The sequence below is a fragment of the Trachurus japonicus genome, chromosome 11, assembly GCF_045865225.1.
Source record: "Trachurus japonicus isolate A0001 chromosome 11, Traja_1.0".
Classification (NCBI taxonomy): Eukaryota; Metazoa; Chordata; class Actinopteri; order Carangiformes; family Carangidae; genus Trachurus; species Trachurus japonicus.
In genome coordinates this window covers 17,157,116-17,181,983 of record NC_140917.1, presented here as the reverse complement: position 1 = coordinate 17,181,983, position 24,868 = coordinate 17,157,116, and the positions used below count along the sequence as shown (strand labels likewise).

The window sequence follows — 24,868 nt, the reverse complement described above, 5'->3', positions numbered from 1 at the left end:
GTAAACCAGCGACAGAGCAGACCAAAGACGGACTTGTGCCTGCTGCAGAGATCACATGTATTAATGGCTGGTGCTACTGTGATTAACTTTGTTCTTTATTACCCAGGCTCTCTTTGAAATTTCACATTTCCTGCCTGTAAACAGCCTCAGGTCTGCAGGAAAAGAAAAAAAGAAAAAGCAGACACGCTGTACAGACATAACAGGTCCCATTGCAGAGAGCACAGCTGCTAATAAAAGGTCCACAGGCACATTATTCTAGCACGGGAACAGCCACAGTGACATTTTGATGGTCACATGCTGCACTGATCTTTGTCTTGTGTGCACCGTGCTCAACGGGAGCTGTTGCAGTCCGTGGAGAGGTGGTGGGAAACTGAGTTGTGAGGCATTATTCAACCCAAAAAAAAACATACAGGCCTCCTAATGCACCCCGTGGAACCAAGCCCATAAAAGTGTTGTGTGCACTGGCACAGCTGACGTGGAAATACTCATCTCATTAGAGCTGTTTCATGTTGGCTGTATACTGAGCTGACAGCAGGCTGCCACCCCGACTTCACCACCTGCCCTCAACTTCTCTTTGTAACACCCAAGTCCGAAAGACGGTGGAATCAAATCTACACTTTGCAGCATTGACGCCCATTATCTGTCAGTTTTACCTGACACATTGTTAGTCCTTATTGAGACTCTACAAACTGATAGTATCGTTACTTACGTCTGTCTGTAGCCAACATTAGCAACACCCTATTCATTTACCAATAACCCCAACACTAGTACCTGGGGAAAATTTACATCTTCTGTAAATGTTTAAAGAGACCCCGAGAAGTTTGCTTTTGGTTATAAAAGAGTCTCATATTATTTCGATAAATATATTGTTTTGTCTTTATAGTTATTTTGATATTATTATTTAGTGGTCAACTCGCCCAGCATTTCCTAGTTTCGGTTTCCCAGACGCTGCCCGGCGGGTCATGGGAATAACGCCACCGGATCGCTAGTTGGCATCGTTTATGGTCGGAACTACCACGGTATCTGATCGTCTTCGAACCTCCAACTTTCGTTCTTGATTAATGAAAGCATTCTTGGCAAATGTTTTCGCTTTCGTCCGTCTTGCACCGGTCCAAGAATTTCACCGACAGTCCTCGTAGTCCCTTTAAAACCTTAGCCTGCTGGAACCTTTAAATGCTAATCTATATTATTATCAAATAAAATAAAATCAAATAAACTTTATTTGTCCCACCAGGGGAAATTTGTCTTGGGCAAGGGAGTTATGACAGCTGCCATGTACATGTAAAACATCCATACAAAATATATAATATACAATACACCAATTATATTAATATGATTGTATGTAAGTTAAAACTGGACTTTTTTTGTTCTATAGCTAAGTAATTTAAACAAAGTCAGGAAACTTAAGTGTTTTGAAATATGAAGAATATGTTGGGGGAAGAAAATAATCTTTTTAATTAGCTTCTTTTTAATCCAAATGTCACATCTACATTCAGTATAAATGACCCCGTTCATAGTGTCATGATCAGATTGTCGTGGTATTTACATAATAGTTTAATAAGAAAGTCATGTTCAAAATGGTAGTTTCAGTAAGAGTTATTTAAACAATAGGGTTATTTGAGTGTTGAAGACTATGTGAAAAATATTCACATTTTCAGTCCAGATGAACTTGTTTTTTTATCTAAATGTCGTGTCTACAAATAAACGAGTCAATAGTGTCATAATCAGATTGTAGTGAAACAAGGTACTCAACTAAAGTGAGACCACAAAGTTAAGAGAGTTTAGGTCTACAGCCCCTCGGTGCTTAGTGTGCTTTGTAGTGGGGAGGAGGAGAGAGTGGAGCCCCTCGTCCCCTGAACAGTCGACTGATTTTAACTGTCAGGTTGGAATAATGTCCTCAGACCGTCAGAGTGGCTGCTTACCCACTGGTCACACCTGAGGGAAAATGTGTTAAGTCCTCTTAATGTCCACTTGTGTTGAGGCTTCAGTGAAAAGCCACGTGGGAGTCTCTCCAATGAGCCGTCCTCCGTGTTACACTCAGTCAGCTGTGGTGGTCTTTTTCCTGCCAGATTTATCCCTGTCTTCTTCTTGTGGGTTTATCTACGGATAAACCCACAAGTAAAGACGAGCAAATTGCTTTTTTTTGTGTGTTTGTTCTTTGTCTGCGTCTCAGAACAGAAGGACGGATTTGAAATCTGAAAGAGCGTTATATAACAAAAACTTGTATAATTATGTCATATATAATTAAAAGAGATAACAGTTTCAAATCGAGGCTCCTAACACCCTTCGCGCGCAGACGTTCCAGATTATCCCTTGTTTGTTTTTCCACATTTTTAGCAAAACCATTCGAGTTGCACTGAATAACAACAATCCCCAGAGAGGGGCAACCACAGATGGGTTATAAATATGTCCTACAAACTGCAGCGGTGTATTGTGACATTTAAATGCAACACATCAAAATATATGTGCTTCATTTTCTTTCATTTTTCCCGATGGTTTAGTCCAGGGGTCACTGCTGTGATTTAATGTGGCTGTATAATGACGAGGACAATAGCAGGTGTCTGGATAAGGTCAGGCCACATTATGATTCTAAACCCGTTGCATTTTATCAGACAGATTCATCGCGACATTAAAGTGCATATAACGGCTCGGCTGACATGACATTTTTGCACCCTTCCTGGTTCCTCTGGTGGACTTTGGCACTGCTTCATAAAAAATTAATGAACAGACGAGTCTTAGTTCATTATTCACGGTGCAAGCGGCATACATAAAACTTCATTGATCCCCTCAGGTTTGCAATGGAGTAAAAAAAAAAAAAAAAAAAGTCCATATTAACTTAAGAGTTCATGTCTTTGCCGATTTTGGAGGTCATCAAGTGGGAATTTGTTTGTTTGGAAACTTGTGGTGTGGCTGAATCTGGAATAAGAAATCAGAAGTGCAGCCATCTAGAGACCAACCAACCAGCCACCCCTGACTTATTGGTTAAAAAGCCCCGTGTTCCTACGGGCGAACACCTCGCGTCCACTTAACCTTGTGACCGCGGCGGCCTGGGCCGGTTAAACGGCGGTCTGTAAAGTGAATGAATGTGGCTTGGCAGGATTAATCAAGCCTAACGACACATCTGTAGGTAGGCCTGCTGGGAGGAGGGAGCATCAATCACCGTCTGGACCATCTCTCTCTCTCTCTCTCTCTGTCTCTCTCTCTCTCTCTACCCCCCTCCCCACGCTTCTCGTCAGCTCTATCGACCAGCGCTTCGGGCCCTTGGTAATTAAAAGGCATTGATCGGCCTCAGCCACGGGATGCTGGGATACGATCATGCTGCACAGCACACGCCGGGACCTTTAGAGAGAACAGGTGTGCATAACATCTGAATATGTAAGAATATCGTACATGAGTGTGTGTGACCCGGCCGCGTGCTGTGCAGATGTTTCTTCTCACATTTTGAATCTATGTGTTTTTTATGCCGGGCGCGTTTTTTGCCCTGTGTAATATCTCTCCCCGGTGTGTTTAGTCTGTTTTGAGCTCCACTTTCCTCCTGGTTCATTAGTATGCTCTGCAAGTTACTGCATCTTTTTAGCTTACATATCGCCAGCCTATTTACACACTCATGGAGCTGTTGGAGGCCTAATGTGCCTCCAGTGAGGTTCAGTGGAATTACCCATCTGGTAAAATATCTTTGGCCTCTAGGTCGGCACTCTCTTATTAAATGAGAATTGGGTGGGGAGAGGAAAAAAAAACAACAACAACAAACGATTGATTCTCTGCATATACGCAAAACCCTGAGGCTCATCTCCCCCACGGACACACACACACACACACACACACACACACACACACACACACACACAGTCTTCACACACACATTCTCTGTCTTCTTTTATTCCATCTGAGTGAACACAGTAAATCTAAGTGCTGCTAGATTGCAAGCGCTGCACATTTTTCGACCTCAGAGAGAGTGAGGGAGTTAGCCCGTCAAACAGGGAGCCTTGCCAGGGCTGAATAAGGACCAGCACGCTACTATAAATACACCCCCAGCCTCTTTACTCAGTCTGACACACTGACTGAGTGACACAGTAAAGGCCACACGCCAGCACGCATCGCCCCCACACTTGATGGACAAACAGTTGCATGAAAATATGTCTCTAATTTTCTGTTTATTTCCGTAGAATATATTTTCCCTTGTGGCGAGATATATTGCAGTGGCCTTTCATCTGATGTCTGTGACTGAGTTATGCTTGTCTGAGCGCCCATCTCCCCTCTCCCCAGCCTCTGTCCCTCATAAATCCGATGAATTACCCAGTGTGCCCCCTCTTTCCCCCATTAACCCTCCCCTCCTTTTCCTCCCATCCCTCCCCCCAAACCCCTTCTCTCTCCTTCCTGAACGAGTGATCAATTAAGGCCCTGTCCACCTCGCGCTGCGCGTCAGCACTTTCTCTCCCCGTCTTATCCCCTCCCTTTGTCATTTTTCTTTTCTTTTTGGGTGTAGGGCCAGCCTCTGTCAACACAGAGAGATGAGGAGCAGAGAGCAAACCAAACAAAGGTGGTAGAAAACAGAAAGAGAGAATCCTTTATTTTCCCGAATGAGAAATGCTCTGTACAGATGTGAGTGTTGAGATGTCAGTATGTGCTGGAAGGAGAACATCCTTCTGCAAACCCCCCGGCAGGAAGTTTACTTTCTGCCTGCTAAGGAGGCTCGACTTTAGAGAGGGAGGAGAGAGGAGACAGAAGAAGAGACGGAGAGAGTTGGAGAGATAAGGTGTTTGTACAACTGCCTCTACACCCTGTGTAGCGGTTCACAGTGAGAGATACAGATAGCCACAAGAGACAGAGGAGGTCAGGAATGCAGTAAACATGTTTTGTCTTTGTGTAAAAGGGGTGAGGGTGCAATATTTTTCTTATTGTCATCTTTAAATCCCATGAAAATACCAAAACCAACAACATAGTGATCCTGCTAATGAGGACTACAGCCTCATGTGTCTGTTGTCATATGTCAGCAACTGCGTTTATATGCACACCACGTTCCAAGTGAGGTCCATACTCTGGTTAAGGCAATGTTCAGAAATGACTATAGATTGGCTAGACATGTTCTTTCCAAACATTATAATAATTTCTTTCAAAATATTAAGCATCACTAATGTTTCTCCCTTTCCCCCCCAAAATGGCAGCTCTTCTTTGAAGAAGTCATGTTTCTATTAGTTTACACACGCTGATTCATCAGATGTAAACTTGATGGAAAAAATGCTGTGAAAGCTCTCCAATAGGAAGATTTAGTGCAATTCATTTGAATACATGTCTCAGTAATTACTCCACGCCGTAATTTGATTATTAGCCTACTTAATCCGAACATGACCCCATATCCAACTATGGTGACCAGAAACTGCTGTTTACATGGCACTTATTATTGATAATATGGTCTAATTCAGGTTAATATCGCAGTATTTCTGTGCATGTAAACACAGTCAGCGTTGAGATGAACCGTACTGAGTCAATTGTATAGAAAACAAATGCATCGTTTGTGTAGAGATGGAAGTAACTTGTTGCATTTCTGTAACTGCAACATACTGTAACAACATACTTTTTGGAGTAGTTTTTAAAAATCAGCAAGGGATTGCGAGGGGCATGTTCAGACAGAACTAACTATGTGGTAAAATTGATTTTAGTGTTGTTATGTTGCCATGGTTAAGATTAGCATTTCATGTGCAGGGACAAAAAAAAGATCACAACTACCTAAATTATTCATGGGTTTAATGTCTCAAATTAAACACACCTGCCACGACCAGCAGGTGCCTGCTGGGTCAGGTTAAACACTAGATGCTGAAACACTGAAGGTGGATCAACAGTGAAGTTTGATGCACAGCAGATTGTGAAGGGTTGCGAAGACTGATTGCTGTAGGTCAACAACTACTGTTGCCTGGCAACATTTCATTTTATCATCTGTAGCTGTCGTGGAGGTGATGTTGTTTATGCATCTCCACCTGCTTTATTCTGCTGTTAATTCTCCAAGAAGCAGCAGATATTTGATTTATGTGCTGTGATATTGCTACGTTAAATCTAAGCCATGGTGTTCAGCTGTTGCTTTTACTTTTCCCAGCCCATATATATCAACGGTGATAGGCTAGATAACCAACATCTTTTAGTATAATGCACTTAAGCTCAACAGCATCACAGACCATCTCTTTTAAATTTATCATACAGTTGAGCTGACAACTCTCAACATTAATTTTAATAAAACTGTGCATTATAATCTTTAATAAGGGGGGATTTACTGCTGGACTGTCAACTGAGTGTGAATTATCAGTTGGCTACACTGGCTGCTAAATGTCTGGCTGAAATATACTGGTTGTTTTCAGTGCTGTTCTCACCTGGAACAGCACCTGTGCATTAAAATACCAACGTATGCACGCCTACATATTTGCTTTCAAGCCTAATGGTTTTATTATATGTTATTGGACAGTACACTTCTCCAGTACTCTTTTCTTTTCCATCTCTGTGTTAAAACTGCAGTACCCAGCTGAAGCGACTTTTTTTTTTAGTAGTTAAAGGGACAACGAGGAGTTTTGGAAAAGCGAAGCGTTTTCACACTACATTTATGAGCCTCCGCGCACACCGTAAAATTCTTTTGACCGGCGCAAGACAGACTCATGTTTTCAATTATCAATAATTAAAGTCAGAGGTTCAAAGAGGTTCACATACCGTCGTAGTTCCGACCATAAACGGCGATTCAGCTACGTTATTCTCATGACTCGTTGCGAAACTGAAAGTAAAGAAACGCTGGTCGGCTCGACCAGCATCTCCGCCACCACTAATAGTAACAAAATAACGATAGAGACAGAATGATATATTTATCGAAAATGGGCCCATTAACAAGTGTGGGTAGCGGAGATTCATCCACATTAACGTGAGACTTTTTTATAACCGATTAGAAACTCCTCGTTGTCCCTTTAATTCAAACTTTGTAATTGGTGCCTAAGGATTACGGTACCTCTTTATTACACCCAGTGTGGCGAAGTCTTGAGAAACAGGAATGTTGTAGTTTTGGATTTTTTTTTTTCATGGGATTTGGCAGCTCCATCTTTGAAAGTTTTTTTTTTTTAATTTTATTTTTGGCTTTTGAGGTCAACTCAGCAAAATTGAGGACATACTTCATTATGTCTCTGCTTACACTTTGAATGATGGTTGAAGAATGAGCTTTTGCATCCAGTTGCCGTCACTTCAGCACTTAAAGATGAGCTTTCGCTTTGTTCAGCATCAGCTATTGAAATGCAGGGTAAAGGCACAAAATAAACATTTGTTTTCACCAGCTGGGTTCTTTTCTGACAAAAAACACCTATGTAGGCTGTGTAGGCTGCGTGCTTATATGTGCATGACCCAATAAACAACAACTGCTGCTATTTATAGCTCAACTGCTGTTTTCACAAATACAGAAGAAGCCTGCCTTGGCAACTATTTATCTTGACATGTTTATTTATCAGCAGTCGTATACCACATGTAAACTAATATTATAAGAGGAGAATACGACTATCTTGAGTGATGCACTGGGGAAAGAAATGCAGCAATTACCTGTGGTGAATTGCACAGAGGAGAGTTGTTATAGGTACACACGGAGGTGGATTTCTATTGCCTCTAGCTATTTTCAATGACTCATCCCTCTCTGATAATCTTCGGCTGTGTGCGTAATCACTCCCTCATTCACTATTCCCTGTGTATCAGACACTCAGTAGATTGCTCTATCGAGAGCAGGAGAATGAGATTTCAGAAATCTATGAATCATAATTTTGCCTCTTCAGCAACAGGTGCAGGGTCACACGATGGTCATTTCCACATGTGGATGTAAATTTGAGAAACACCACACTATGAAGTAAAAAAACAAGTAGATTAGGAATGTAATATAATTCAATTTCTGTTCATTATTAATTGCGTATGTGTGACACAACCTTGATCAGCCATCCTTATCATTAAATCTTAACATTTAATGGGAATCAGCCACTTGAACCCATCGACATCTGATGAAAGCCAAACTGAAGTGGGCTAACCGAACCTAACAATGAGCACATACATTCAAAGAGCTGAGCAGAGACACATTGAAGTCAGTTATGGTTGTCTGACTCTTGGTAAGTAGAGGGAAAATTTCATTCGCCTCAAAGGCAAAGTAATTTCAGATGTAACCACACATGATCTTTGGCTCAGGGCTGTAGTTTAAGTTTAAACCTTTTTAATCACCATTTAATTAAATGAGTCAATGAGTCAGTTTCATGAAAATACAGGTCTATTAAAACCTCATCTCTTATTTTAGATAAACATGAAAACACTCATGAAGCAGTAAGCCCCTAAAGGGATCTGACAAAGCCTTGTTGGGATGTTACTTCTCCATATTCATTTTAGGATTTTGAATGATCTTTGCCTTATTTGTGTCCCTCGTGTTCCTCTTTCATTTCATCTATTAAACCTTTAATGTGAAATCCGATGAGATCCCTTTGGTCTATTAGGACTCTGCCAGACACAGTTAGGAAGCTGCTTCATGAGTTATTATTGGTTCAGGCCAGTAGCTGCACTCTGGTGGTGGTGCTGCTGCTGCTACTGGCCACTGCGTTGATGACCAGTTAATTCAGTTTCTCCAGTCGTGATAAGCGCCGCAAACTCTGACCGCTGCCGAGGAGCTTTTGATCTCTGCTGATTGTTGCAGATTGGCAATCATCTCAAAGAGATAAGGCCTTGGAAATTCCAAGTGGTTTGCGAGCAGAGAGGGGGACTTCATCTTTTAAAAGCTTATTAGTCTTAAAGATTATCCGAGGTCTTTCAATTTGACTGTCATTAGATAGATGTGATTGAATAATAGATGAGATCCTCCTCTTGTTCCCCTCCGCTGCAGCGTTCTTGATCCTCGGTCCACTTTTGTATATCCGAACATCGAGCTGCTTACTCCGAAACTCCGCCTGTGTCTCGAGGGACGAGGTCTCGTTCCGTCTTGACCGCTCTTCTTTGTATATGTCCTTGTGAAAGTCCTTTTCTGCTCTCTCCACGCCCTCTCCTCCTCACATCACTTTAAAACGATGCAGTCTTTTTTTCAACACGTGGGAGTGAAGGTCTGTCTTCTCCTGCGCGAGCAAATAAAACAGCCAAACGTCTGTCTCATTTATCCGCCTCTGTCTATTTTGCCCTCTTACTCTCTCAACCTCTCCCTTGCTTACTTAAGAGCTGGCTTACTTCACTTTACACTGGCTTTTCCTTTTCCCTGTGTGACTCATCTTTCCCTTAATTTCTAGGGAAAGTCTTTGAATTAAGCACAATCCATTTCACCTTGTCAAGAATCTGATAAAGCACCCTGCACACACTCTAATCTCATTTTGAAGACACACTGGATCCCTTTCCTCATCTGGTTTCTTCTTATATTTCAGTTACAAAACAGAATGTATTGCAAAGAAAACCATTTGTTTTTTTCTATTTCCCAGTTCCTCGCAATCACAAATCACTGAGCCTACAGTCCGCTGGAAATTGTGTTTCCTTGGATCGGGGCCCACTCCGTCTCTCATCCTATATTGAATTCCCTTCATCCATTCCTTCGCACTTCTCCTCCTCTTTTTTCCCTCTTTGCTTTCAAACGAAGTCCTTGGAAATAGCCTCCACAAAGTTTGGAGCAGACATGAGGATAGAGATGGTGCATATGATGTTGAAAACGCTGAACGCCACCAGACAAAGGCGGTCGATTACGGCGCCTGCAAATTTCCACTGGTCGGCCACGCTCTCAGCCTCGTCCTGCTCCCGGAAACGGTCTGCCATGTAACGCACCTCCTCCAGGATGGCCTGTAGCTGGGGGTCTCCTATCCCCGTAGTCGAGCACCCTCCGAGCCCACCGGGTCCACCTCCAAAGCCTCCGCCACTGGAGACGGTGCTGGGACAGCCGACAGTGTCCATGTTAGGGGTGGGAGGTGGCGGGGAGCTGCAGAACTGAGACGGCAGGTGTGGCGGTGGACTTCCTGCCACCCGTGGAGCCCCCGCCGAGATGTTATTCCTCTGGAGGGGCTCCGAGAGCATCGAAGGGTCCTCCATGCTCTGGAAGCCCATGTAGAGAAGGTTCCCGTTGTTGTTGGCGCTGGACTGGGCGTGGAGGTGAGGGTGCCCCGTGTGGAGGGGCCCCGTCTGGAGAGGGGCCAGGTTCTGCGGGTGCAGCGGGTGGAGGGTGGGGTCTTGAGGGTTGGGGATGCTGCCGCTCTGGGAGCCGGAGGAGCAGCGCCGCAGATGGGGGGCACACGGGGGTCGCTCGGGGTCGTCGTTCTCTCCCGGCCGCTTCATACGCAGGAACCACGCCACCCACTGCAGCAAGACCAGCTGCACCTGCAGAGAGAGAGAAGGAAGATCTTAAAGGTGTTCAGAAATGGTCGTTTGTCCTGTTTGTCGCGCCTCCTGCTACGAGTTTCCACAAGTTGCCGCACGAGTTTACCTGAGTAAGGAAAACGAATTTGATTGGTCGTTATCGAGCGGGCGGGATATTCGATGTTTGGGGCGAGACCGAGCTCGGTGTGTGTGTCTCAGACATTTGATTGACGGATGACGGACGGCTGATGAATTGTGAGCAACGTGACGCATAATTCGTGTGCCTGCATTATCCAATGCGAAAAAAATACCCCACTTTCATCCCGGATTTACTCGAAAATAGAATTTTGCACAAAGTTTGGGCTACATCGTCTGATAGATGAGTTACTACACTAATGTTAAGACCCACAGTGGGCTCGAATTCAATTTTCTTTTATGAATACCTTTAAAGATGAGGGTGGAGGAAGGGGAGCAGTATAAAAACACACAAGGAGGCAACGGAGAATATGAAAGAGCCGTAAAGAGCTGAACAACCACCTACGCCATTTGACCTTCTCATAACACCAGTTAAGCCGGGCTAATAGCTTTATTTGTTGTGGACTGACGTCGGTGCTGTTTCCAGCGTTGCATTTAGTTTCAAAATGCAGCTGCACTCCAATAAGCAGAACCAGGGACGCCGAGTTAAAGTGCCTGAGGCAAAGAAGACTTTTTTCTTTTCTTTTTTTTTTTTTTTTTTGCCTTAACTGGAATCCCAGCAGACACGATTCATACAAAGGCAGCTTTAAATTGAAACTGTGGAATTATTGAGATTGACTGTCAGATTACTGTTCGGTGACCGTAATGAGCCGAGCAATAAACTGCAGCATTAAGATAAAAAGACGAGAGGCTGCTCACAAGTTATAGTACAAATTTTAAACCTTGGTTCTACTCTAATCTGTTTTCTTTTTGTCGGTCCTCTCCCTTTTTCTTTTTCCCCTCCCCTCCCCTCATTTCAACCCTCCTCTCTCCTCTCTTTTCCATGTTTCCTCTCCACTTCAGTGGTGAATGGATTGCATTTATAAAGCATGTTTCTAATCTTAAGGACCACTTGAATGGCTTTACAATACTGGTCACATTGACCCAGTTACACACACATTCATACAACACAATCCAACTCAAAGCACAAATAGTATCAAAATAAATCAAATAGTAGCTACACCATCAGAGGTCAGTATCTTGCCCAAGGACACTTTGACTTTGATTTCTATTCCCTTTGTCTCCTCTCTCCTCTCCTTCTCTGGACACAAACTCCCAACATGTCCACTGAAAAGGACAACAGCATCCAGATGATCCAGATGGGCGTCTGGCATCTAATAAGAAGCTAATGTCCAGATGGCTGCTCAATTAGTCTCCACCAAGTGTGTTTGCTGGCCAGGTAGCTGTCCCTGTTGTTGCTGCTGTTGCTGCTGTTTTTTTGTTGTTGTGTTTTTTTAGTCCGGGCTGCAATTATGAACTGTGCTGTTTCGATGCCCTCATCTGAACCACATCAATTAGCCTGTTAATTAGCCATCGGATTATCTGAGCAGGACATTCATCAACAGAATGGCCCTGCAATGTGTCGATGCACAGCATTTTGTACTCTCCCACAACCAAGCTATTTGTGTATTTATATATATTGATTAATGAAGACCTGTCAATTTTTCTATACAGGCCAAACACTAATCACTAAATAAAATAGATCTTAAAATGCTCCAAATAATTCCATCATATATCATATTTGTTCAGCTATGTTATATAATTATCAAGAAAATGTTCCTGTTAGCCGAGACCTTGTTTTAGGGAGGCGATTCCTCTAACCGTTTCCAATTGATTTTCATGTTTCATTATTTCAGCTCCTTTTTTCTGTATTTCATATTTTTTTATATATTCTCAGTACAACAATATTTCTTTAAAAAAAAATATATATATATATATATATATATTGATGCATTTATAGCATTGAGCAGAGAGCAAGAAAATAAGAAAATGGAATGAGTTAAATCGAATCCACCCACATATCCAGGGTGATTTGAATCACACTCTAGTTAAAGTCTGTGGCGATGCATTTGATGAACACAGTCAGGCAGACTGACACTGCTGGATGAGTCACAGCTGTGGAAGTCAGAGAATAAAAAAAATAGAAAAAAAAAAACAGAAGAGAAGCTGGCAGAGAAGCACAGGTAACAAGATTGAAAAAGGCAGAGTGATAATAATGCTGAAATAGAGAATAACAGATGGAATATATCATATCTGAAATAGGGGAGACCTACAAGATTTAACAAGCTGTACAGCATGATGTATGTAACAGATGTATGTACCTTCAGCATAACACAGCCCCATGTTAATGTTGAAGAGAGTGAGCTCACCCATTTTGGCATGTTCCCTCCATTTGGATCATGGTGATGATACTGCAGAACCACCACTGTGGCGATGACTGACATCCCCACGATGATCATTATACTGGCAAAGTACTGACCTGGGAGAAGCGCAGTGAAGAGCAATGGGATATTTGTTTATTTATTGTCAAGTCATTCTACACACACACACACACACACACACAGTCATTTTTTCAAGTATATTTAAGCCTTTAATTAATACAACAGCTGTAGAGAGACAGGAATTGAACTGGGGCCACCGCAGCGAGGACTATAGTCTCTGCATACCCCATTTTTAACTGGATTATTGACAGACCGGTTTAGTATATCTCTATATTATGAAACGCTCACTTTCATGTTATTCACCGGTATTTTGTAGTCGAAGCATTACTTTCCCTCTGTTTCAAGCAGTGCAAGGTCGGTGAGAGGAGCTCCATCGATTGTTGCACAGTAACATGAATTTCTAAGGATTAGTTTCTCACACTTGCTTCTGGTTTCATTCAAGGTGAGCGCATTCTTTGTTAAATACCTTCAGACTTGCTCTTACTATATTTACAAAAACATCCAACAGACTGAGATGGCATCGGGCATCAAGTAATTCTTACTGTAATAAAACATTAAGCTAAAGGCAACACTCTGATGGTGATTACTCTGATTTTATTTCTCAAGTTTTTATTGACTAGGATTCGCGTCTTTGGGCAAACATGGCCTAGCATCTGTCTCTGGCAGTAATCTCAACTCACTAAACACAATTTCCAGCAATGTGCCTGCAATCAATTTACACAATTACATTTTCCAGTCAAGCAGATGGGTAAGATAAATTGTTTGGTTTTGTTCCCGTTTTATTTAGAGGCAGTTTGGCATTTTGCAGCTCTATCACTTTGTAACACTTATATGTTGTAACTGTGATTGTTTACTTTTAAAGGAATAGTTCACCCAAAATTCAAATTTCACTCATTATCTACTCACCCTCATGTCGACTAAGGGCTGGGAGAATTCTCCGTGCCTTCTCTGAGTTACGGGGGGGTCCGCGCAGCAGTATTTGTCCATATAATGGTTGTGAATGGGGCTCACTTTTCTTCGTCCAAAAAGACACTCCAAAAACCATCCAAATACCTCCATACTGCTCGTCTGTAATGTCCCTCTTGTATTGAAGCCCCGACATGAGAAATTGTTCCGCCGGTCAATGCAAATCACGCGAGATTTGCACTGACACAGGAAGAGCAGACACTGGGAGCTTCCGCTACAAACAAGCTTAAAATATAGACTTCTTTAATTTTTTTCGGAACAATTTCTCATGTCGGGGCTTCAATACAAGAGGGACATTACAGACGAGCAGTATGGAGGTATTTGGATGTTTTTTGGTGTGTCTTTTTGGATGAAGAAAAGTGAGCCCCATTCACAACCATTATATGGACAAATACTGCTGTGCGGACCCCCCCGTAACTCAGAGAAGGCACGGAGGACTCTGAAAATTCTCCCAGCCCTTAGTCGACATGAGGGTGAGTAGATAATGAGTGAAATTTGAATTTTGGGTGAACTATCCCTTTAAGCTTTAGTTTTGCATTTGGTGTTTTACTCATCTGAACTGATGCTCTGAGGGTTGTGGGTGTGATAACCCCGGCAGATAGTGGTGACCTCTGTGACAAACTGTGAGTAGCATGGCTCTATACTGATGATGATGATGTCAGTCCGTCACTCAGTTTTTGTTTACTGTAACATGGTAAACCTTACAGACTTTTTAAACATCGTCATTGTGCGCCTGTCGGTATGATGATATTAGCTTTTACATCAAAGCACCACAGTAAGACACCGATGATGTGGCTGTCGCCTGTCGGACTTGTTCATACAGTAGAGAGCAAATATTGATCGTCACTCTCAGATGGAGTATTTTCTGAGCAAAACCTCTTCATGGCATACAACAAATCATTAAATGTTGTTATCAATAGGGTTTTAATTGGGTCTCATGAGGTCAGCTGAGAAATGTGCTCATTACTGTAAGGATCATGGGAACCAACTGGGGAAATAGACACAAGCTCTCACTGTTACAGTACGTACCTATAAGAGGGACGGAGTCGGATGTGGCCGGCATGATCTCTGCAACCAGCAGCATGAAAACAGTCAGGGACAGCAAGACGGTGATACCTGGATGATAGATAGATAGATAGATAGATAGATAGATAGATAGATAGATAGATAGATAGATAGATAGATAGATAGATAGATAGATAGATAGATAGATAGATAGATAGATAGATAGATAGATAGATAGATAGATCGATCATATTATATATCCGGGTCCATAGCAAGACATACAGTAACACAAGACATAACACAACAACAGACACACAGCACAGACAATAAAAGAGAATAGAGCTGAAACATAGAGATAGAGGTTTACATCATTGATATCAAAAATAGAATTACTATAAAGTTTTTAAAAAAAAGACAACTGTACCAGTGTCTCCAGAACAGAGATTGATACAGATAGATAGACAGATAGATAGATAGATAGATAGATAGATAGATAGATAGATAGATAGATAGATAGATAGATAGATAGATAGATAGATAGATAGATAGATAGATAGATAGATAGATAGATAGATAGATAGAAATACAATCACTGTTGTGGTTTAGTGTCCTCCCCTGGGTCACTGCACTTTCTTATGAGAAACTACATTAGTGTGTTTTGATAAATGATCACTCTCAGGATGAGATCAGGTTCGATTTATGTAAATAAGCTAATGCCCGTACGGTGAATTACTTTTTGACATTATGTACCTCTGCAGCAGAAATTTCCCTCCGCGCAGCAAACACTCATTTTTTTTAACTTGTCCAAACACGGCGGCGTGCCTGCCTGCCTGCACATGAGCGCACACACACACACACACACACACACACACACACACCCCTCGTACGCTTCTGCACTGAAACTCATCTCCATCTTCATTTGTCCACCTCCACACTATCTGTCTCACTTCTCCTGCAGACAGAATTTAAGGAGTGCTTTGCTGGCATAACTGTCCCCATTCAGAAGCATTCAATTAAACTCAGAGGCTGCGAGATAAAATATGCATGCCCCTTAAGGATATTAAGAAAATTAAAGATGCTTTTATGTTGATTTTATCCCCCTCTGCAATGACACTTGTTCTTTTTTTAAAAAAGCATGCTACTCTAACCCTAAAGGCCCGGCCACTTTGTCCCCGTGTCCTCCCTTTCCGGCAAAGTGACAGAGTATTTTCCTGGAAGGCAGTGTGTAAGCTCTCTCTCCCTAATCAATTCACTAGCCTTAATTACATCAATAGGTTAACTGGCCGTGTGTGAAAGGGTTGGCATTTTTTTTCTGTTGAGAAATGCTGCGTAATGCATCCTGTATTGATGCTGAAGATACTTTGACAATGCTGTCGCTGCCTCACTCTGAGTTCCCTCCCTCGCAGACATGAGTCAAATAGTATTTACAAAATAAAGAAAAGGCACAGGCATTTATCTGTTTTCTTTTGTGGGTGTACTCAATGAGCGATGAGACCAGCACAAAGCCCATGTCACAAAGAGTCAGTTAATTATTATTTTCATCATCAACTATTCTGCTCACTATTTTCTCAATAAATTTGATTAATTTTTTTTGTCTTCAATACTTAAGAAATGAAACGCTGTGTCTTTTGTGTGACAAACAGCCTGTAGTCAAAAGATATTCTAATTCAATATGATGTGAAACAATAAATTATAAAATCAAATCACACTTTATAACGTTTTTACCCGGAAAAACAACTAATTGATTTTAATTTTTCTGTCTATTTGATTAATTGACTTATCTCCACTCAGAGAAGTTAAATTACCTAGAGCTTTTATTATCCTGATGAAATGAACATTGTTTCTAAACAGGTTGAAGCAGATAATTGAATTTATTTGCAGCTGTAGTTTGTTTGGATTACTGCTTCCTCTCTCTCTCTCAGCCTGTTGTTGTTGTGCTGTTTGATCGTCTCCCACTTTTTCCTCTTTATCATTCCTCCCTCTCTCTCTTGGACTCTCCTCTCTCATCCTTCTCCAATACTCCACCTGTCTCTGCTCTCTTTTCCCTGCCTTCCCACATCTATCCATCTCTGTTCCTCCTCCTCCTCACATTTCTCATCTTTCTGTTTTATCCTGTAATCCCTCTCCTCTCTCAGCTCCGCTGTCTCTTCCTCTGGCTCTTTCATGCCTCCCCACAGTCTTCAGGACCACTCTTTCTCTTTTTTTTGCCCTACAAGAAAGGTTTGCCTGTTGTGAACACTATCTATCATGTACATATGTACAACACACCTGAGAGCATGGGATTCGTTCATGGGTAGTTCATGGGTAGGTTGGGTGTTGAGGGACATAGGTGTGGTTGTAGACCACCCAAACTAGATTTATAATAACAATCATCATCTTTATTATAGATTCCTCATAGATTACTATATTACTGTAACTTGAGAGATAAACAAACCATGAATACTAAATATGAAAGATAAGTAAATCAGATTTTTCTTTAAAACGGAGTTTCTCTTTCTCTTGCACTAAAGTACCTTGTCTTATACCATAGTTAGTTGTGTGCACTTGCTTATAAAACTTTTGCAAAAATATTTGTGAAATGATTTTGAAACCCACATTATTCAAATCCATTTTTTACAACCTAGCTCATCTCCAGTCCTTGCTGTTGGGAAGTTGCTGCTGGAAATGCAGACTCGCACACAGAAACGTGGCTCCATAGAGATTCTAGTTGTCAAGATAAAACCTTTAAAAGTGAATTGATTTTTTTTTTCTGATACTCATAAAGGTGGGATTAACAAAAACACTGATCGGCATGTTTGATTTTTTGATGGACATTGGAACTAACAGTCCCAGTTGTCCCACTTCTCGCTGCCTTCTCGCTCCACTGCTTCCGCCTTTCATGCATCTGTTTCATCTGTTTTCCACTCACCCAGCGAGATCTTCTCCCCAGAGTCGGCTGGCAGCACAAAGATGAGCAGAGTCATAGAAGAGAGCAGCACGCAGGGGATGAGCAGGTTCAGGGCGTAGTAGAGAGTCCGCCGCCGGATTGTCACAACAAACGTCACATCTGGGTAGGGCTCCTTACAGCAGTCATAGAAAGCCTCGTTTCTGGTGCCTGGGACTCCTGGAGGAGAAGGGACAGAGAGATATTCATTTGTTGTGGAAATTTTGACGTGGTCTTATTCTGTGGAAGTCTGTTAGAATGAAGTTAAGCCTGTGTCTTATGACTGTATTGTTAATTCCTGTAGGGGAACATCTGAGAAACATGTGTTGTACCTGATTACTTTATTTCTGTGTCTTTCCTTATGACTGTTGATGAGATTGCCAGAGGCTTAGGTAGTGAGTAATGGGCTGCAAGCACTGGTCAGTGGGCACAGCCCTGAGCTGCTAGACTGTCGTGTGGTTCTGTCTTGTGTCCCTCTCTATATAGAGAATTAAATCACGCATGATATTTCATTGATCTTGTTTTTTGACTCCCAACAGACAGACCTAAACATTTCCACAACAGTTTATTTACCCCATGACTAAGTGGTCCTAAAGAGGACACAATCCAGAGGTTTTGGCTCTACTCACCTATTAGGTCCCATTCTCCATTGGACATGTACCCTGAAATATCAGCATCATTCATCTGAAGGTCCAGCAGCCAGCCGTCATACGTCCAAGAGCCGAACTTCAGCTCGCATCTCTGGATGTCAAAGGGAAACCACTGAACGTCCACGTTGCATGTGCTCATAAAGATTCCTGAGGAAAAGGTAGAAGAGACAAAAAAAAAAAAAAAAAACAACAGAGGGAAGAGTGTTAGAGCTGAACAATCAATTCGCTAAACAACAATATTGACCCCTGTGGTTTCCTGTACTCAGGGCGACAAGGGAAAGATCTGAGGACTACATGTTTTGGGCAGAAAGCCTGTCTTGAATATCAAGATGCTTATCAGACGGAATCATTTATTTATTTCATATCTCACCAGCTCCAAAACTCAATAATTAACTCAACCGCCTAATATTTCTTTATATTGAGGTGTAGGAAAATGCTGCACCATAACCAAGAATGCACACCGCAATAAGATTTGTATTAGCGTCGTGCAGGTCTTCTGGGAGTTTACTTTTTCTAAATTGAGTTCAGAGCCTTAGAGAAGTGAATGCAAAGAAATAACCTCCCATCAAAGAAATGCCTATAAAAAACAACTTGGCGGCAGCATTGTCACTCACAGCTTTCAGATATTCTCCTCTGCAAACAAATGTTGTTTGTGTGCGCTGTCTGCACACACAGCTGTTACCTAAGCCTCAGCAAAAGAAGGAAACACCAACAGTGACACTGAGAAAAAAAGATTATGCACAGCACCCTAATCAGATTACCACTTTTATAATGCAAAATGAATGCACTCACTGGGATATGCACAGGCACATGCGAGCACAAAATTATGAGGACACACTTGCATGCTGTGGTTTCCACCCCCAGATGAAATCAAAAAAAAATAAAAAAATCACAATGATCCTCACAGTGGTGGCTGGCAGACTCCAGCCCTTAAAGTAATTACTGGGAATAAATGAATCAAGCCTGTTTAGACATTCAGACGCACACACAGAACCAAAATGCCAATGAAGCCCTACAGATCTCAAAGGCATTCATTATGAGGCTGCCGACATGCAAATCAGCCTTCAGACTGGAATAAAAGCGGAGATTGGAGGAAAATAACGAGGTTAGCAGGTTGCCTCTTTCAAAGCAAAGGTTGATCACAAAAATGACGCCAAATTAAGCAGCAGCTACAAATTTGCTCCATGCTATAAAATTCTGTTGCTATAACGTCAACTCTGCCGCCATCGCTTAATGGGGATGATGTCTTTATAATTGCACCCATTATGAGCTCCTGAGACAGTAACCCCTTAATAAATTACACTGATCAGTTCAAAGTGGTTGTCTGCTTTTGAAGTCCACTGCTCTGTTTTCCGTCATGTGCAGTGTATTTTTTAAAAACCTTGCCTGTCTCCACAGATATCCAGTAACCTTGAAGCAAAACACTCACAAACAAGACACCTGGATTATTTTTCCTCCCTGCAGCTTGAAAATAAAAATCTCTCTCTTGCAGCACATGCAGCTCCCAAAATAAAACTCATAATTCTGGAGAAAAAAACACGCACACACACACACACACACTTCCATTACAAGGCCCTGAGACAAGATTACATTTCTCCAAATGTCACCTAACATAGATATGAGCTTTAAAAAAAAAAAAGGAAAACCTGTTACAACTGTTCTCCCATGTTCAGTTAAATCAAACCACACCAGCAGGAACACCTTTGCCTCTGCAGCAACAAGAGGAATCCTGCAAATAAAAGTATGCAGCGCACACCTGCTACAATGTCTTTAAATAATTTACCGTGTGTCAAGCTCCTGCTCCGAGGCTGCCACCCACAGACCTGTTGCCTTTTATTTACTGACGATAACCAGCCTGAATAGAGCTCAGCAACTGCAACCAGACTTGTGTGAGGGAGTAAAGAAAGCTGGCTCTCCGTTTTTTTTCTTTTCATTTATCTACTTTTTTTGCCCCCCGCCTTCGGTTTTTTTTTTTCCAGTTACTCTGCTCTCTTCCTGCTCCATCTCTTCATCCTGTTTTGCGGTAAAACGTCTCCTCCTCTTATTGTACCAAACCGGAGCGCTATCGTTTTATTCTCCCCCTAATTGGCTCTCATCCAGATCGCAGCATTAAGGCGCTGTATTTACATCCAGCAGAAGCCTATTAATAAACATGGAACACTGAATAGAACTGATAGGGTGGCTTTCTGAGCTCACAATCCTCCACTTTTTACTTCAGAGGGCAATTTAAACTCAGCCGCCTCTAACACCAGGGATTCAACCTGAGCTCGCTATAATCTTGTGTATAAAGAAATGACAAGAGAAAATACAAAGTCAGAGACATGAGCAAACCCATGGGAGCAGTTACTTTCACAGCCTTGCACGGGTCTTGCGTTTGGCTTAAGACAGGAAGCGGAGGAAGCGAGCGAGCATCTCCTATTTATAGGCGTTACTCAGCACTGGGAATCTGTTACCAGTCAGTGAAAAAAGGGATGTTGTTTTAAACTAATAGAATATTAATATCAAGTGTACAAAACAGGCGAGACATGCAGAGATTGCAGAATGAGATGCCTCCTTTGCACCGCAGGGAGAAGAGGAAGTGATATGATGGGAGTAATGGATGAATGAGAGTGAGAGTGAATGGGAGAAAAAAAAACTAGGAGAGACTCACTCACCTGGGGGTAGATACTCGGCGTAGCCACTGGAGTTCACCAGAACATTGGTCTTAAAGGTGGAGTCAAAGTCGTCATCTGCACTGCGGATGGACAGGAGAGGGAGTGACACTATTTGTTGAAATATAATGTGTGTGTGTGTGTTAAGTGTGTGTTTGAGGTGTGTTTTTAGACGTGTGTGTACATGTTTTACCTGTTGTAGAGCAGGATGTCTGGTGTCCAGATCTGATCTGTGGTGAAACGGAGGTTTTTAACTCCGGGGTATTCACTCTGGTTCCACTGGAGGTAGTGGTCGTACCAACTCTTAAACACACAAACACAGACACAATCTGTATTTGACCAGGCCGCTTCATCACAAATCCCCTCCGTTTTTAATTTCAGAAACAAGTCATGGATATAAATCTTATAATTCAGGCAAAATATGTGTATACCAGTGTATTTATTTCATGACAAACGTGAGGTTTAACTGAAAAACAGCCCCAAATTCATCTACATTTTGAAATCACTATTGCAGGATTCAAATTGTAGGTCATTCCTTATCACTAGTTCATGTGAAAACATTTTTTTAAACCACCTACAGTAAACCCATGACAGGAGCAAATTCATTATCACCTCAAACATTCACAGTGTCTCAGGGGCTCTTACCATCCGCAGCCATATGTTAGTGGTTAACACCTGGTTCTTCTCATCCTGAAAAACATTAAACATTTCTTAGAAATAATTTGCTCTGTAAACCAGAGATAATGGGGCTGAATATGTAAAGCTGCAATCCACAAACATTTCTTTAAAGCCTGCCGAGATCACCATTATTATCATTAACATGACAGCTCAGGCGTAAACAAACAGAACGCTTAAAGTGGCACCAAACTATGATGTTTTCAGGCAATCCATCCATCCGTAGAGTCAAAACTGATTTCCATATTAATTATCAAACATCAAACAAGACTAGAGTTGGCAAATGCTTATTATTTTTTGTAGAGAAAAAAAAAACATGCAAGATTTAAAACATAACATATCTGTATATGAGAAATATATTTTCACACCTACCACATCCATGATCTGTACCAGACTGAGGGAGAAGACGACGGTGAGAGGGTGTGAGTCGTTTCCCACGGGGCGCTCCATCCGGTTGTAGTCTTTCAGGAGATTCTTCAGCAGGTTCCTCTGGTGAGGGCCCTGCACCGACACTGGATACGTGGACGAAATTGGGAGTTTAAATCAGAGACACACATCTAATCACAAGAAATTTTCATTCGCCCCTGGTGGCAGATTAACACTTTGTAAAAATGACACCATTCTTCCAGGAAAACCTCAGTGAACGCAAATGAGACTGTGAGATGGGATAACAGCCCAGCAGGGATGGAGATGTTAAAATAGAGAAGAAAAAAAGCATGTTTCTGATCAAATCAGACAATTTATCACCCAGGAACTGAACTTTATCTATAAATATATTCAAAAGACTGAAAAAAAGAGGAGACAAGTGTTATGGAAACTGGAAACTTAATGATGAAATTAGCAGAAATAAAAATGGATCTTTCATCATTAGTCACACTTATCTTGACATTTATGGTTTTAGCTTTGCAAATGAAGCATGAAGTTGAGGTGCAGCTCCTTCAGTCAGGCTGAAATATTTAACAATGAGACTGAAAATATAGATGGAAATTACAGAGAGGGGAGAAAATCATAGGGAGCAGAGTGTAAACAGGATGTAATTAGAAAAATGTGAGATGTCTTGTCAGTGCATAATTGCCAATAATGAAATAACAATTACATTTGTTTAAGAAGCTTGGAGGTGATACACATAAAACAATGAATAAAGACATTCAAGCGCTGTCAAATCAAAGAAAGGGCTTAAAGGTAGACTGCACTGGGAACCACAAAAGTACAGTTTAACATTTAAGGATCTCCATTTCCAGCCAGAATTCTTAATTTTATGTTACATTCAGGTAGATTTCCCAACATTTCTTACATTTCTCACATTGATGCAACAGTAAAACGGATTTCTTGGTTTGGGAATTTCACCATCTGATGTCAAATGTACAAGAAAAACAGATGCAGAATGCACTGTGGTTATGACATTGTCAAGCAGCATGGATTTTTTGTTTTGTTTGTTTCTGATTTTCAATCTGTTTAAGTGAAGTTTCAGTGATCAATTGGTTGTAGGTTTAAGTCTCGCTGGAGCAATGGCAGTGCTTCCCTTATCTGTCAAATAAATGCGTAAGTAAAGGTGCAGCTCTGGATGTTTATGTAACGCTGCTCTCTTTAACATTCAGTTACAAAAATATGCTCTGAAACTTTCACCCCTGGAGTCGTCCTTTTTTTTTATTTGCACTACTTTCTGGCCTGAAATGCCTTTTTTTTTTTAAACAAACAAATTGTTAAGCGTTTCATTGCTTGTGCATCTGCCTGTGGGGCAAGTTCACCCACTCTCCTCTCAGCTCTGTCATCCACTGCTTGCCTTTACATTCAGCTACGACTTCTGCTACTCGGAGCCCCGTCAGCTCGGCTGCAGCAACACGTCCACAACACAACAGGCAAAGCAGCCAAGATGGAAGATTGCAGGATTTATATGTGCATTTTAATTGATCGGTGACCTGTTTCCTGTGGGGATATGAGCCTCTGACATGCACACACACACTTGTGCAAGAGCAGGGTTGAGGAATGACAGGGGGGGAAAAAAAGCAATGAAATGTGATGAGTGCTGCCTCTGATTCTTTTACACAGTGTTTCTGTCATCTGCCTCACTGCACAGACAAGATGTCAATCTGTCTGTTCAGACATCTCCAGCAGAGGAATGCGATGCATAGTTCAAGACACCATGTGTGTCCGGAAAAATAACAGCACAGTTATGAAAAAATCCCAGAGATGTAAACAAGTGAGCAAACAGGTGAGTCCGATTCTCACTTTTCATTTTTAGCTCGACTTTAAAATCTTCAAATCCTGTATTCTTCACAGATCGTGTGTCAAAACCACCGACTCCTATTTCATGATTTTCCAACAAAATAACACTTTGAGACAAAAGTGCAGCTGCTGCAATCCGGTTCCTGAAAACACAGTGAAAGACAGAGAAACAGGCGGGCAGGCTCACCGTGAATCAAAGCAGAGAATCCAGAGAGGAGCAGAGCCACCGAGTGCCACATCCTGGTGGTGGGGAGCAGGAGAAGAGGGGGAGGCAGAAGAGGAAAAGCTCCGGACGTTGGAAGAGAAGGAGGAGCAGGAGGAGGATAAGGAGGAGGAGGAGGAGGAGGAGGGTAGGGAGGAGAGGAGAGGAGAGGGAGGTCTGACTCAGGAAGCTGCTGGAAAACCCCCAGTCTGCATCCAGTCGGCAACCGAGGGAAGGAGTGTGAGCGTGTGCTGGAGGAGAGGGAGCGCAAGAGGAGGGGGAGATGCTCTCTCTCTCTCTCTCTCTCCCCCTGCCTCCCTGTCTCTCTGGGAGGTGGGACTAAAATGGAGAGCACAAGAGAGAGAAAAATGTCAGTGATGGGGGTGAAGGGTTGAAGATGGAGCAGGAGGTTTTAATTGGTGTGCAGCCATGAGTTGACCTCACTATAAACACAAAAAGGAAAAACAAGACGCTTTTAAAACATCTCAGCACTAATGGAGAACTGACTGAGGATGGTAAAGTGTAAAAAAAAAAAAAAACAGTGCAAAGTAACCTTGGCAAAACATGTCAGCAGCGACAATGCAGAAATAAGGAGGGGTAGCTGTTCAGTGCTCAATCTGTGCACAAAAAATATGCATGAAGAAGCCGTGGGAGCAACAAAGATGCTTGAGCCACTGACTGACCCGATTTGCTGCAAATTAAAGACCTTTTTCAAACTGAGTACAAGAATTTACATGTAAAAAAAATAATAATTTGCTTCCCTGCAGTGAAAAGCTCTCTTCCTTTAAAATGTGGAGATGAAA

The 24,868-nt window shown here is 41.9% G+C and overlaps 2 protein-coding genes across 2 annotated transcripts in view; one reads left to right on the top strand and one right to left on the bottom strand.

Annotated features, from left to right (window-relative positions):
* snx27a (sorting nexin 27a) overlaps positions 1-17,738 on the top strand; it is a 34,070-nt gene extending 16,332 nt beyond the window's left edge. The window contains exon 13 of the mRNA XM_085791359.1: positions 17,651-17,738. Within this exon, the coding sequence (XP_085647485.1) occupies positions 17,651-17,691 (41 nt within the window). The 3' untranslated portion in view covers positions 17,692-17,738. The remainder of the gene's footprint in view (positions 1-17,650) is intronic.
* Positions 8,253-24,402, bottom strand: chrna11 (cholinergic receptor, nicotinic, alpha 11). Its single transcript, XM_085791360.1, has 10 exons — positions 24,051-24,402; positions 22,010-22,149; positions 21,608-21,652; positions 21,156-21,265; positions 20,966-21,045; positions 18,291-18,458; positions 17,647-17,841; positions 14,763-14,849; positions 12,696-12,805; positions 8,253-10,332 (listed from the first exon to the last, which is right to left on the bottom strand). Exons 1-10 carry the CDS (start codon positions 24,100-24,102, stop codon positions 9,595-9,597), a joined length of 1,725 nt encoding a protein of 574 aa, XP_085647486.1. The 5' UTR covers positions 24,103-24,402; the 3' UTR covers positions 8,253-9,594.
* Positions 24,403-24,868: the final 466 nt, after the last annotated feature.

Coding starts and splice junctions, on each gene's coding strand:
- chrna11 (XM_085791360.1), bottom strand. CDS start 24,102: ATGTGGCACTCGGTGGCTCTGCTCCTCTCTGGATTCTCTGCTTTGATT. Junction 21,653..22,009: donor TGGTACAGATCATGGATGTG/GTAGGTGTGAAA, acceptor AATGTTTTTCAG/GATGAGAAGAACCAGGTGTT. Junction 12,806..14,762: donor CGACTCCGTCCCTCTTATAG/GTACGTACTGTA, acceptor CGCTTCTCCCAG/GTCAGTACTTTGCCAGTATA.